We start from the raw sequence: 15,466 nt of genomic DNA, 5'->3' as shown, positions 1-15,466 counted from the left end.
TTTTTGGGAATTTTATATTTTAAAAAAAAATCATATATTTAAACTTTAGATATTTTATTTTACTAAAATAAAAAAATTAAACAAACTTTTATTAAGATTTATTTTACTATTGTATTATTCAAATGTAAATTATTTTTTATGTCTACAAACATTATTTAGTAATTTTTTAAAACGATATATTTTTTTATTCAAAAAGAAAAAAAATAAATATTCAAATAATTTGGTTTACAATGTAACAAATGTACAAATTTATAATATCAAATCTAAAAAAACTTTTATTATAGGTAAACATTTTTTTTATTATTTTTTATTTATTTTAATTGTATTGGTATAAAAATTTGATCAATAGAAATAATAGTTTATTATTATAATTGTTTGAATTTAAATTTTTGTTTTATTTAAAATGTTTTGTCATTTTTTTTTGTTTTACTAAAAGTATTGTATACATTATAATGTATGTTTATTATTATAATTGTTGAAATTAATGTTTTTTTATATAAAGTTTTAGTTTTAGAATCTTGCAACATTTTAGAAATGAACAAGGAAACTTCAAAAAAATTTGAAATTCATTTCGAATTATAAACATTTTTTATTATACAAATAAACTTTTTAAAAATACATTGTTTTTATTTTATGTAATATCTGATAATTAAATTTATACTTATTACTGATTAATATGAAAATTTAATACAAAATTTAATGCCAGGTATTAATATATAATTATTTTAAAAAAAATTCAACATTATCATTAGAAAAAGACACCTGAAACAATTAAAATATAAGTATATTAAAATTATATACCTTAAAGTTAAAGTATTAAGTTGATAAAGTATTTATTTGATAAAGTAGATAAAAGTTGTTATAATAATAAAACCGAAAGTTATTTTCTCACTACATTTTTCTATCATGGTTTTTTTTATATATATTTTAATCCAAATTTTATATATAATGTTATAAAAGATCATATAAAAAATTTAAGATATTGTAAAAAAAATCTATAAAATACTAATGAAATAAACTTAAAAATAAAAAATGTAAAGACTAACAGAAAAATAAGTTCAAAATAAAAGATAAAAAACAAACTTAAGATTTTTAAAAGTATTAACCTTTTTATCACAAATTTGTACTATAAATTATTTTAATTATTTTTTTCCTTTTTTAATATTTTAATATTTTATACAAACAATAATTGTTTTTTTATATTCATTGTTTTTGTATTAAATGTCATATTATACTCTTATATAAAAAAGAAAAACTTTTTCTAATGTTCTTTTTTTGTAACATTATATAACATTAAAATATTTCTTCAAAACTGCTAATTATAGTTTTATTAAATGTTAATTTATTATTGAAACGGATATTATAATTTTTATTTCATTTTAATAAATATGTATGTTTTAAATTTCACTTTCAATACTTTATCAAAAAAAGTTATCAGTTTTCTAAATTACTAAGAAGTTAAAATATGATTTTAGTTTATTTTATAATTTACTGTATTTTAATATTATTTTTATTAGTTTTGAAAAAAATAGGTCTAATTTAAAAGTAATAATCTTGTATAATTTTTTGTTTAGTAGCGTATATTTTCAATTGGTTTCACTAAAGTATTAGAGGAATTCTTTAAACTTTAAAATACATAAATTATTGTTTAATTTTTCTTTCAAATTGATTTTCAGACTATATTATTTGTTAATAATTAAGATAAATATGTGAATATTATTATGTTATTTTTTTATATAACTAGATGTTTCTAAAATGTAACTAACTTTTATCAGTTTCCGATAAAAAAAAATTTTTGTGTTATTTAACTTGATAATTAAAGTAGCTTCAATAATTTTGTGAGTAACATTCTACAAAGATATACCTACTTTGAAAAATTTTTAATAAACTTTTTTTTATTAAAAATAATTTAAAAATATTTAATTATTAAAGATGACATTGATGGTATTAAAAAAAATGGAAAAATAATTAAATAAAATAAATAGAATTATATTTAATATATACCATCAAACATTTTTTAATGAATTAAAAAAGCATCAAGTATATGTCAAAAAGCGTCAAAAAGAAGGTGTTAAAAATTTTATTTGAAAAATTATTAAAATATTTTTTAATTAGCTATATAAATGGAAGACTGAATTTATATATTTATAGCATAAAATAGTTAAGTCAAATTTTTATTAAAAAATTGTTTTTATTCTTTTTATTTTGTATATAGATTTTTTTACTTAAAAATAGATTGATAACAAAAAGTAAATGTTAAGTAAAATTAAGTTTAGTATATCATAAAAAATTATTAAAATGTTTGTTATGATACATAATAATTAAAATTTGTAGATTATACATACTTTGCTTACAGTTATGATGTATATAGTAAAACAAATATTTTAAAGATGTTTTTTAAACTCTAAATGATTATCATTAGTTTTTTTTAGATAAAACACAATATTGTATTTAATTCAAAAAAATATAAAATCTTAAAAAATGATAACACACTATTATTTTGCAAAATATTAATAATTTAATGTATTTTTAATTACTTTGAATTTAATAACTTCTTGTATTTTTATTTTTTTAAAAAAACTTTAATATGCTAAGATTGCATATAATTTTTTTAAAACATTTCCTTCCTGCTATCTGAGGTTCTATAAAAACTACAGATGGTTAACAATTACTCAATTATAAAAGAATTTTTTATCAAATGTTACGGAGATCAAATTAGAACAATTTTGATAAAAATTTGTTATACGTAAATTAAGTTTTTATTACCAAATATTGTTTTATAACTTAACTTGTCTTTAAATATTTGAAATTCTTAAAACTTTTAGAAAATAAAAAAAAACTTTTCTGAATAACCTATAATTATATTTATATTTAACAAAACAATTGTTTCAATTTTTTTTATTATTTTTTCTTTTAAACACACGCAATTAATTTTTTGCATGCATTTAAAAGTATTTTTTTATTTGTTTAAAGTTTTGATAAGAATCTAGTCAATGTTATTTTATAAATCATATTATTTGTATAAATGTTAACATTATTATTATTTAAAAGTATTCAACTACATTGTTTTAACAAAAAAAATTAAAATAATAAGAAAATATTTAATTGTTTTTAAAATGAATATGTTAATCACACATATATTGCATTTTTAAAGCTAAAATATAAATGTGATAATTTTTCAGAACAGTGCGCATACCTAAATTCAAGTACAATAAGTCATTAAATATTTTTATTTCTGAAAATATTTGTAACATATGTATACTTTTTAAATTTAACAATTCAAATAAAAAAGACAAATGAAATGTTAATAATTTAAAATGACCAAAAAAAGTATGCAAATTGATTATTGAAAAATTTAATATTTATATAAAATACAAAATATTAGATATTAATTAAGTATAAGATATTTATTTATTGTTGTCAATCTTTAGAATTATTTAATAACTATATTGACAAAAAAACTTAATAATATAATTTTATAATTTTTATTACTATCATTCTAAACTATCTTCATGTTTAGTACGGAAAACTTATTTTGACCCCTTATATCATCTCACTTAGTAAATTACGCATTTTTATGATTCTCTACTAACTTTAAAATTAGTAAATGTTTTCTTTGTTTCATACTAGATTTTATCATTCAAATACTTTTAATTTTTAACATATTTTTTTTAAAACGTTAGTAAAAGAAATTTTTGCACAAATTGTATTTATTTTTTTCTTAATAATTATTAAATTTTCTTTTATTTATTATAATTTTTTTTAACAACATGGTAATTTTAATTACTAATAAATTATTATCATTAATATAAAGTGCATCATTTAAAAATGCCTCTAATCTTGAAATATACAAAAATCTTTTACGTAAATTGTTTAATGTTAATAATAAAAAAAACCTTTTTCTTGGAAAATGTTGCAATTTTTTTATTATAATATAGTTAATTATACTTTTAAAATAACAAAACAATACAAAATTTATTATTTTCTTTAAAAGAATCATATATAATTTTCTTATTTTTTCATTTTATATTTACATTTGCTATACTTTAAAAATAACTTTTTTTATTAATTAAAATAACACAGTCTTTATTTATAGTTATATTCATATATCTTTTAAATTTATATAACAAAAAATTTTAATACTATATTTTTTTAATATAAAATTTGATTCTATCTTTAAAAGTGTTATACTTTTAATATCGTAATGTTTTTAATATTTCTTTTTATAGATATTATTTATTACTTAAGCAATTTATTTAATATAATATCTTTTGTAAGATTTTAAAGTGATTTATTATTTCTAAATATCTTTATATATAAGTACAAAAGAAAGAATTGATGACTTTCTATATTAACTATAATATTTACGTAATTTAATATTAAACTTTATTATTAAATAAATATTATTTTTACAATTTTAAAATAAGAATCATTAAATTTTATATATTAAATTAGTATATAGCATTACATATTATTTTCTTTTATCTTATATTCTGATCACCTTACATAACATTTTAATATTAACTTTTAAATTTAGTAATAATATAATAATTAAGAATATGTTATATTTATTATATATATATATATACATATCTATCTATATATATATAATGATATATACAGAATCATAACAAATAATTTTATAATTTTTTGCCAAACCTTATATCTATTCTTTATTATCATTTTATTTATATCTTTCAAGTAAATTCTATAACTTTTCAATGTTATTAATCATCGTTAAAACTTTACTAGATCAAGATTTTTATTCTTTATAATATTATTATAAGATGTATGTATATATACAAAATCTTTTATTTTCATATATGGATTTTATTTATTCAACATAAAAATGTTTTTTTTTTAATCAATTAATCATTAATAATTTTTTATTACACTTTTATTATTTATATTTTTATACTATAAAATATTAATACCTATTATATTTTTATTTTTAAAAATTAACATTAAAAAAAGATTATTTTTAAGTATAAAAATTTTAATTTAATAATTTGATAGAGCTAGTGATTTAACTTATTTTTATATTATTAATTAAATTAATAGCAACCTAATTAACATTAAAAGTATTGAAAAAATTTTATTGAAAAACAACCTTGTAGATATTTATTTTTTTATCTAAATTATTTTACTTTTTCAATATTTTTTACTAACTTAATTTAAAGAATAAATTTGAGAGAAAAATTTTTATTATATAATACTATAACAATGGACTATTTATCTTTATAAAAAATTATTTTTTTCTTTCTTACTATTTATATTATATTTATTGAGAATAATTAAAAAGAGGATAAATAATTATTTATATATATAAAAAAAAGTTTTTTTTTTTAAAAATGTCAAGAAATCATGCTGTGAAATATAAATTATTAGTATACCATTTTCTTTAAATATCTTTTGTAAGGATATAAAATTTGATATAACAAACAAATAAAGTACAATAATTATGATATTTCTATAATATATTCTAATTGTTTTATTAAATTAAATATAGTAAAAGACTTCTAAACTTTAAACGGCAGTTAATCACATATAAACACTTCTTTATCATTATTTATGTATTATACAATTTATACATTTTTCTCTCCCATTCTTGTCTCAATAGAATGATGTATTTAATATACAAACATTAATTTATTCTCTCTCTCTCCCCTTTTTCTGACCTTGTAATCCAAAATGCCGATGTAACTTTTTAAAAATAGACCTGTTTGAAAAGTGATCTGTTACTTATGATAATTTCTTGTTTCTTTTTTTTTTATATTTATAATTATATGCATGTTATATATTTAATAATTATTATTATTTTATTGTTTTTTTATAATTCTTAATGTTATTTTGTTTTACTTTTCTTTTTCATTAATATTTCAATGATTAAAAAAGAAAAATTTCTCCTTAATATAATAATGTTTTTGGTATTAACTTTTTTTTTTTGTTTAATCTTCTACTAATTTTATACTTTTTAAATTTTTTTTTAAAGCTAAATTTTAATTTTTATACAGTAATTTATGATTATCATTTTATTTTAAATAGGGTAATCAACTATTTATTTTACAATTACTATCATTATTAAATTGTTATATTTTCTATATATGTTGAAATTTAAGAAAGGATGACAAGAATTTTTATATTTAAATTATTAAAAATTTTTTTCTTAATCTTTAACATATTTATTATAACATCTTCAATTCCAATTAGTATTTCATCTAATTTGACAAATTTTTACAAATCTCAGTATGATGATAAACAAAATTTTACATGGATATCATTACATAGAAGCATTGGATCACCAGATATAATATATTTACCTAAAAATGAAAATAATTGTTCAAAGCTATCTAAATCATTATCTAAAATAAATGATAATATTTATTATTGTCAATGCCCATTAAATGCTCCAATTTTTAATTCTGAAAATAATAAATGTATTGACCGTCTAGGTATGTTAATTATTATTATCAATACAAAAAAAAAATCTTTTTATTTTTATTAATTTTCTTTTGAATAATTTAGATAGTGATTGTAACAATGAAATAATTTTTAATATTTCTAATGATGTTGATTCAAAATACATACCAGTTTTTAATTTGCCTAAAAAGGGTAATGAAATGGTGGATGGTAAAAATGTTAGATTAAAAGAAAATGAGATTTTTATATTAAACAATAATAATTTTTGTGAAATTATAACAGTAGAAAGTCTTGATTCAACAAACAATTGGAAAATATTTGATACAAATATTTTTAAATTTATTATTGATAAAGATTATATGAAGATTATCGTAAGATTAATTTTTTAGTTATTTTTTACATTGTTTTTAGTGGAATGGATTACCAAAAGATGCGAGAATGATTGAAGGATCAATTGTTAAAATTAAATTACATTGTCCAAATAGTACAAAAAATGAATATTGTTTATCTTTTCGTATACAAGGTTATCAATTTTCTGGGATAACAGATATAGACCTTGATAATTTTAATTCATTAAGATTAACTGTTATCATAATAATTATATTAGCTATTGCTTTAATTTTAGTAACATTTATTGGTATTATATTATGGTTAATATGTTGGAAAATTAAAAAAACAGAAATAATATCTACATTTCAACTTCAATTTTTACAACATATAAAACAAGAAAAAGAAAGAACAGCAGCTGATATTGCTAAATATAGAGCTGCATTGGCAGCATCACAACATAATGATATAAATGGACAAAATCATTGTTATAATACATTTGATGATAAAAATAATGATATAACATTAATGTATAAAAATAATAATAATCAATCAAATTTAAATAATAATAATCAAATTGTACAACACAAAAGAAAATTATACTTTAGTACAGAATTTTTTGAACCACATATGATGGCAAATCCACCTGAAATTGCAGAACAATTTTTAGTTGAATTAAGAAAAATGATTGAAAGTGCTAAAAAAAGAATAAAAGCACAAAAACATGTACCATCATTATTTAGTATACCAGAGGAACCACTTAACTTTGAAGATGAATTACAAGAAATTATTACAAATATAAAAGAAGATGTTATATCTAGTAGTAATACAAATTCTCCTAAATCAACAAAATCAACAGACTCTGGTAGAGAATCAATGAAAGATTCTTGTTCTAGTAATGATTCCCCAACCAACTCACCAGTTTTAAAAAAAAAAGAAATTACAACAAAGAATGTTACAAAATATAATGATATACCATCAACTGGAAATGGTATAAAAAATTTTAAAAAAATTGTTAAACCTTCTTTATCAAATAGTAAAAATGTAGCAAATCTTATTGGAACATTTGAACAAAAAAAAGAAGAAATAAATATCAAAAAAAATATTAATGAAAAAGTATTTATAAATAATGATATAAATAATAGTGAAAAAATATCTATTTCACCAACAAAAGCAGTTTCAAAAATCCCTAAACCATCAGATAAAAGTATTGCTATTTCTCCAAAATTATCTCAACGTAAATTGATTCCTATGGAATCTGTGACAATTGAAAATAAACCATCTAAAAATGTGGTTGATGAAATGATACCATCAACAACATTAAATAAAATTAAAAATTTAAATAATGGAAATGATAAAAATAATCCACAATCATCAAAAATTCCTGGTTTATTTTTAACAAATTCTCCGGTTAAATGTCGTCATAATTCATATTCAATAATATCTACAGGATCTGAAGCTATGAGAAAAAAATCATTACCAAGAAAATCAAAGAAACCATCTGTTATTTGTAGAGAAAATTTAAGAGAACAATCTTTAAGGGAAACCGCAAATAATGTAAAAACTGCAACAAAAATAAACTCTAATGGAGTTATTGAAACAAATATGTAATCTATAAAGTATTATTAACAAAAAAATTTAATATTTATATTACCTAATTATATATTTTTATTTGGTGTTTGTTTTTTTTTAAAAACACAATTTTATTAATAAAAATAACAAAAGAAGATAAATATTTTTATTCAAATTCTTTTGTTTTATTTATGACTATGTATATTTTTATTATGTTAATAGATAAAAATTTTATATAATTTTTAAAATTTATATTATACATAACAATTTTATAAAATAATTTATTTATTAAAATAAGTATATTTTTAATGATAAATATAATAATGTATAGGTAATAAATTCTTTGTAAGAGAAGATCAAGTTTATAACAAGGAAATAAACTTGAAAAGCAATGATAAAGTATTTTTAATTAATAATAATATATAATAAAATAAAAAAAAAACTAGTACACTAAAATATTTAAGAGTTTTATTATAAAAATTATTTATTTTTAAAGATGTTTGTTATGGATAAAGGAAAGAAAGTAATGATAATAATTAAAGTAACAATATGAGTAACTTTTATCAAAGACACGTTTTGGTGATTTACAATTATTTTAAAAAGAAGTAATATATATATACATATATCATATGAAGTTTGTATATTTAATTTTTCATATGTTTAAGTACAAATTGAAATATTATAAAGATAACTTAATACACATATAAATCTTTTTTTTGTATACGTTTAAATATTAAATTTATATATTACTATTAGTGACAACTTAAAAGTGTTAAACCTTAAAATTGTACATATTATATTTGTATTGTTATATAAAAGTAAATTTTAGTGAACCATACCAAATATATTTGTCATCTTTAATTACATAATCACAACATTTCTCAATAACCCACCTGAAAATAACCAATGTTAAAGTGATTTCATACATAAATAAAATGATATACTTGTTTTCAAATTACTCCTCTTGGACCACTTTATGGTTAGCATCATATATTCAAAATACTTTAACAAATCAACGGTTAATTTTATATATTAATATATATATATATATTCATTTATAAAATATACAATATAAATAGTATAGAGAAAAGTTTGTCTAAGATAATATAATATCACAAAAAGATTTTTTTTTTTCTATTATTTTTTTTTATTACTTTCTGGACCTGTGAACTACATTAAAGCAAAAAGATAAAATAACTTTACAGGTCTATCTCACTTTTGTATATTTATAACTAGTCTTAAAAACATATTTAAATGGTATAATTTAATGAAGTATCTTGATTGTACTAAATAGTTAATATATCAACACTATTAAAAGTAAATTATTTTATTTTGTCTTCTATTTTTATAATATTCTATCCAATGTGGGTATATGTCTCAAGAAACATATACAAAATTTTATATATTTTTTTAATTATTTTTAATTATCTTCTTTATAAAGGAGATGGACAGTTAAGTTCTATTTATCATTATACAATACCAGAAGAAGTTAAAACACATCATTCAAAATGGATGGAATCTGGTTAGTTAAAATAAATATTTAAAAAAAAAATTGTTATTATTATTTTAAATTTATTATTTATATATTATTATAGGAAAATTTCAAGGTGATATTATTGGTGTTAATGAAGATATACTTCATTCATCAAAAGATGCTATGCATAATGCATTAAAAAATAAACAATTAATTTGGCCAAATGGTAAAGTTCCTTATGTTCTTGATGAAGCATTTACATCATCTGAAGTTAATGAATTATTAAAAAGTTTTTATACTTATAAAAAATTAACATGTATAAGATTTGTTAAAAGAACTAATGAAAAAGATTATTTAAATATAATTAAAGGTTATGGTTGTTATTCACAAGTTGGTAGAACAGGAGGAAAACAAGAAATATCTCTTGGTAGAGGATGTTTATTTCATGAAATTATTATTCATGAATTAATGCATTCATTAGGATTTTGGCATGAACATTCTCGATTTGATAGAAATGATCATATTAAAATTATTTGGGATAATATTTTACCAGGAATGAAATCACAATTTGATATTATTAGTCCTGCTCTTCAAGATACTCAAGGTGAACCATATGATTATAAATCTATTATGCATTACGATTCAACAGCTTTTAGTAAAAATGGTAAAAATACTATTGAAACAACAGTTGAAGGATTTACAGATATTATTGGAAGTTCTGTTATGTTTTCTAAACTTGACATTATTAAAATTAATAAACTTTATAAATGTCATATAGAAAAATCTAATGAAGATACTAAAGAGTCAAAAGAAAATGATATAAAAAATAAAAATAGTAATGAAAAAGATGTCCTTAAAAATAAGAAGACAATATATGAAAATAGTAATGAAAAAGAAGAAATTGAAATATCAACAGTTTCACCAACTTGTCAAGATCATTTTATAGATTGTCCTGTCTTTAAAAGTTATTGCAAACGTCCTTCATTTTATTATGTTATGAAATCTTATTGCCCATTTACCTGCAATCATTGTCGTTGATAATATATTTATTTTTTTTAAAACCAAATCGTACAACATATTTTTTCTTTCAATAATTTAATAAAAATATTAAATAAATTATTTAATTTAAAAGTTTTTTAAAAAACAAATATTACATTTATTAAATTTTTATTTAGTGATAATTTTATAGAGGATCATTTGATGGATTTTTACTAATCAACAAACTTTTTAAGTTATAAGTATTTGAAGCTTTTAAAATGACAAAAAAAGATACTATTAGCTTCTTAATAGAGCATATGATATACTCATTAATTAAAAAATATAACCAGAAAGCACTCAAAAACGTCTTATCACGGACAAAATGATTATAAAGTAATACAAATAAAATTGATACCTGTAAACTTTAAAAAATAAAATAACCCAATTATCTCTTGATTTCATAATCATATACCAAATAATTTAGAAAAAAAATATTCTTATTATCATTGTAAAATATCCTATTTTTTTGTATATCTTATGTAAATAAAGAAGAAATAAACTGTGAATAATTGTTTTTGATAATTTGATAATCATTAAACTTATCTTACGTAAAAAAATCATTTTTTCATAAAGATAATTTTTTCTATAAAGATATTTTAGCAAAAAGTACACAAAAAGCAACATTAAAATCTGTTGTAAAATGATTGTTTCAAGTAATCTTGAAATGAAAGTTACTTTAAGGGTTAAAAAAGATTGGAAAAATCGTTTTCGATGTTATCGTATCCTAAATAAAAATTTTTAAGTAAGATTTAAACCTTTAAAATGCAACTTAAAATTTTCAGAAAAGCATAATTTTTTTAAAAAAAAGTATCAAAGAAAATAAAAAAATATTTTTCGAAAATTCATAATCCTCTTTTTGAGCATTATTCGTTTCGTATATATTTTTTAGTTTTTAAACATTTTAAAAATGTCATTTATTAGTATAATGTTATGGATTAATTTTTTTTTCTATGAAAACACAAAGTTTTACAAAAAATATTTACGGTAAACTTGTTTATTATTATTGATTTTAAAAAATATATTGTAAACTATAATTTAAAAAGAAGTTTCCATTTTGAAGTTAATTTATTACTACATAAAATAACAATGCATTAATATAACTACACTACTTTCTAATATATAATTAAAATACAATATCCTACATTATTGAAATATGAAAGATATATAAATATAAATTTGATTTTCATTTTGTAACAGTGTAATGTATTTAAAAATATTTATTTTGAATAAGTTATTCATAATATACATAAAAATATTTTATTATAAAGTATATAAATGTATATATGATTTGCATGATTTTCATTTTAAAAAAATGTTTTAACATTATATTTGTATTTAATTTTAAAATGTAAACAAATAATTTTTTAAAAAATATTAATTAAAAGCTAATAATACTCTGGCAATGTATTATTTATATTTTTTAAATTATTAAAAACCTTTTTTTATCAAGTTGATATGTTTTTTAAAATTGAACATTGTTTTAAAAATACTTGAGACAATCTATAATAAATAAAATTCTTGATATTTACATAGCAAACAAAAAAAAAGAATAAAAATGAGGAAAGTTAAAAAGGTTAAAAATAAATATCAATTATTTTTTTAAAAATTCTTGCAATATTTGTATTTATTTTGAAAAAGCAATATTATCATAAATATGAAAAACGACCAACTTTATCCTATATTGTTAAAAGTAAAGTAACCGATTTTAGATTATTTGAAACAAATTTTGTTATCATTATAGAATTATTAAAACTAAAAAATGGCAATTTTACACTATACATCTATGAAAATGTTTCAATAAGAAATTTTATATTTATAAAATAAACTACCTTATTTACATTGATATCAATTTTCTCTTGAACAAATTTTGTTTCTAGAAGTACAACAAAATAATAAATGACAGATATTGCACTTAAATTGTATGAATTTAATGTTCTACAATATTAAAAATAGTGGTAATATTAAGTCAGACAAAATAATATTAATTTTTCAATGCATTAAAAGGCTATCGAATTCAAGTATTAGAATAACTGAATGTTAAAAAGTTTTTGAACTAATTCTTTTTTTTAATCATATTAAGCGCTTCACATAATATTATATAATGGCACATAATAAAACTGGAGAAAAAAATAAATTTTTTAAAATATATCTTTAGTTATAAATTAGTAATAGCTGAAGTAGCAACAGTAATCACGATTATGAAAAAAGTATATAAATTATTGTATATTTTTTTTGTTTTTTTTTTATTTAAATTTCCCTATTTTTCTATTCTATTAAAAAAAAATTTGAAAAAATTTTTTAAAAAAATTAAGTAACTAATCCAAATAATAAAATTAAATTTTATTATAGTGATATAAAAATTGTATAAAGAAATTAAATTTGATAAAAGTTAAAAAATACAAGTAATTTTTATGCTGAATTTTATGTAATTTTAAAGATAATCGTAGGTAATTAAATATTTTATAGCTAATCTATCATGTTCTGTGAGCAAGAGCATGCAAAAAGTGCACTTGTTAAATTGTTAAAATTTGTCAGATTGAACAATTAAAGAGTATTGAATACCAGATCTAACAGTATTGTGAAAATTATTATCTATTTATGATTTTAAATCAGAGTCGCGGAAACTAACAATAGCATCTCCAGTATAATTTTTACATTCTCTTTAATAATTGATTATAGTCTGTTTCTTCTTTTGATGTTAATATCTCATAAACTATATCAATTCCTTGTCTGAAAAATAAATTTTAGCTTACAAGTATAATTATTTTTAAAATAAAAGCAATATACTTCAAAAATCAATGTCAAAGCAGTTTTAATTTTGCAAACATTACATGGTATTAAAATTAATTTTAAAATTAAAAAAAATTACCATTTTTGTATCTTATATTACCATTTTCTTGTATAACCACGTGTTTGTTGTATCACTCAATTTTTGTAGTATGTTTTTTTCATAACTATTTAAAATCATTTTCGATTTTATTTATAAAAACTACTGCAATTTCTTGTGCTTAAGTTATAGTTTCAATAGAATTTTAAATGGAATTAAATGTATCTCAAGAGTTAATAAAACATAAATGACTAAAAAAACTGTTAAACATAAACTATTTGTATAATCAAATAGAAAATTAAACTTAGGATTTAGATTGAATGTATTGATAAAAACTAAAGTAATAGATTTTTATTTTCCTAGATTATAGCAAAAATGCTTATGAAATAAATCTTTAACAATTTTTCGAAAGTAGTTAATTTTTGAAGATTTTTACAAATACAGTTTTTAATAATTTTTTTAATTAACTTATTTATATTCAATTTTATCTTATATCAATAAATTTAATGTAGTTACATTTATTTAAAAGTTAAACAGAAATTTCATTATTAAAATTTAACAATATTTTATTTTAATCAAGAAAATATTACTTTTAATGCATGTGGTAAATGATAATTGCAAACAACAAGTAATATTCGAATTTAATGTCTTTACATAAGGTTAAAAAATTTATTTTTTGATTTCTTTTATATAATTGTTCTTGTATGATTAAATTTAAAAAAAGATACAGATGTATATTTAAGAGAAAAACACAAGCAAATAAAATATTACAATTTTATTAAACAATATTATATACAAAAAAACAATAAAAAATAAAAATTTAATTAGCTTAAAAATGATTAAATGATATGTTTTTTGATAATTTGTCCTTGTATACTGGAAAAATTTGATTGTGCTAATTCCAATTAATTGTTGAAAATACAATATATCCAATAAACTTACCAATAATTTTTACTATGATATTTTTTATTTTTGAATAACTTACAAAAAAAATAATAAGGCATTCTTCTGGTGGGCAAAGGGAGAGATGGGGAGATACTTGAATAATCAGGTATCTCCCCATTGGAAACTAGCAAATTTGAGACGACATTATTTTGCGATTATTGAACACTATAAGGTCCAGAACTATATCAAAATCAAAAGGTGGCAAAAACCTGAAATTTAATGATTAATAAAGATATAGCACATTTGATTTTAAAAAGTATATTTTGGTTAATAAATCTAATACTACTACTACATGTTTATTGTCTTGTTAATGAAATAATTTTAATAATTACTTAAAAAATTAATAAAGTTGTTGTGAAAACAAAATATTTTGTCACAATCATATCACTAAAATTCCTATTGTGAGTGATTACTTTTTATCAAAATATGTAAACCTTTATTTTATATATCTAATATCAAATATCTTTATAATTCAGAAGAAGAAATAAAAGTGGGATAAAAATAAGTTTGTCATATTTAAATCTATCGTTTTAAAGTAGTATTCACTATGACAAAAAAACTTTAAATATGTTTTGATTTTAAAATAAAACATACTAAAAATTATTTACAAATTAATTTACCTCAAAATAAAATAATTTAACAAAGAGTTTGTAAAAAATTACCGAAAAAATAACATTAGTACGATGTAAAGTTTAAAATAAACAATTAAGACAAAAATTCATACAAAAAAAAATATTAATCTCATCTTAATGTATAAATTATCTTATTTATAAATCTATAACATCAATTTTGTATAACTTAACTAATAGGATATTTATTTGCATTTTAAATTAAATTAATATGTATGTAGATAAAATCTTTTG

The 15,466-nt window shown here is 17.9% G+C and overlaps 2 protein-coding genes across 2 annotated transcripts; both read left to right on the top strand.

Moving 5' to 3' along the window:
• Nucleotides 1-6,124: 6,124 nt before the first annotated feature.
• Nucleotides 6,125-8,358, top strand: SRAE_X000191600 (Hypothetical protein; the record flags this gene model as incomplete). Its single annotated transcript, XM_024654351.1, has 3 exons — nt 6,125-6,452; nt 6,526-6,791; nt 6,832-8,358. 3 exons carry the CDS (start codon nt 6,125-6,127, stop codon nt 8,356-8,358), a joined length of 2,121 nt encoding a protein of 706 aa, XP_024499386.1.
• Nucleotides 8,359-9,681: 1,323 nt separating this feature from the next.
• Nucleotides 9,682-10,831, top strand: SRAE_X000191500 (Astacin-like metalloendopeptidase; the record flags this gene model as incomplete). The annotated part of the gene is made up of 2 exons (XM_024654340.1): nt 9,682-9,841; nt 9,915-10,831. 2 exons carry the CDS (start codon nt 9,682-9,684, stop codon nt 10,829-10,831), a joined length of 1,077 nt encoding a protein of 358 aa, XP_024499385.1.
• Between the last annotated feature and the right edge of the window lie 4,635 nt (nt 10,832-15,466).

This window comes from Strongyloides ratti, scaffold srae_chrx_scaffold0000003, assembly GCF_001040885.1.
Source record: "Strongyloides ratti genome assembly S_ratti_ED321, scaffold srae_chrx_scaffold0000003".
Taxonomy (NCBI): Eukaryota; Metazoa; Nematoda; class Chromadorea; order Rhabditida; family Strongyloididae; genus Strongyloides; species Strongyloides ratti.
This window is presented reverse-complemented; position numbering and strand designations above follow the sequence as displayed.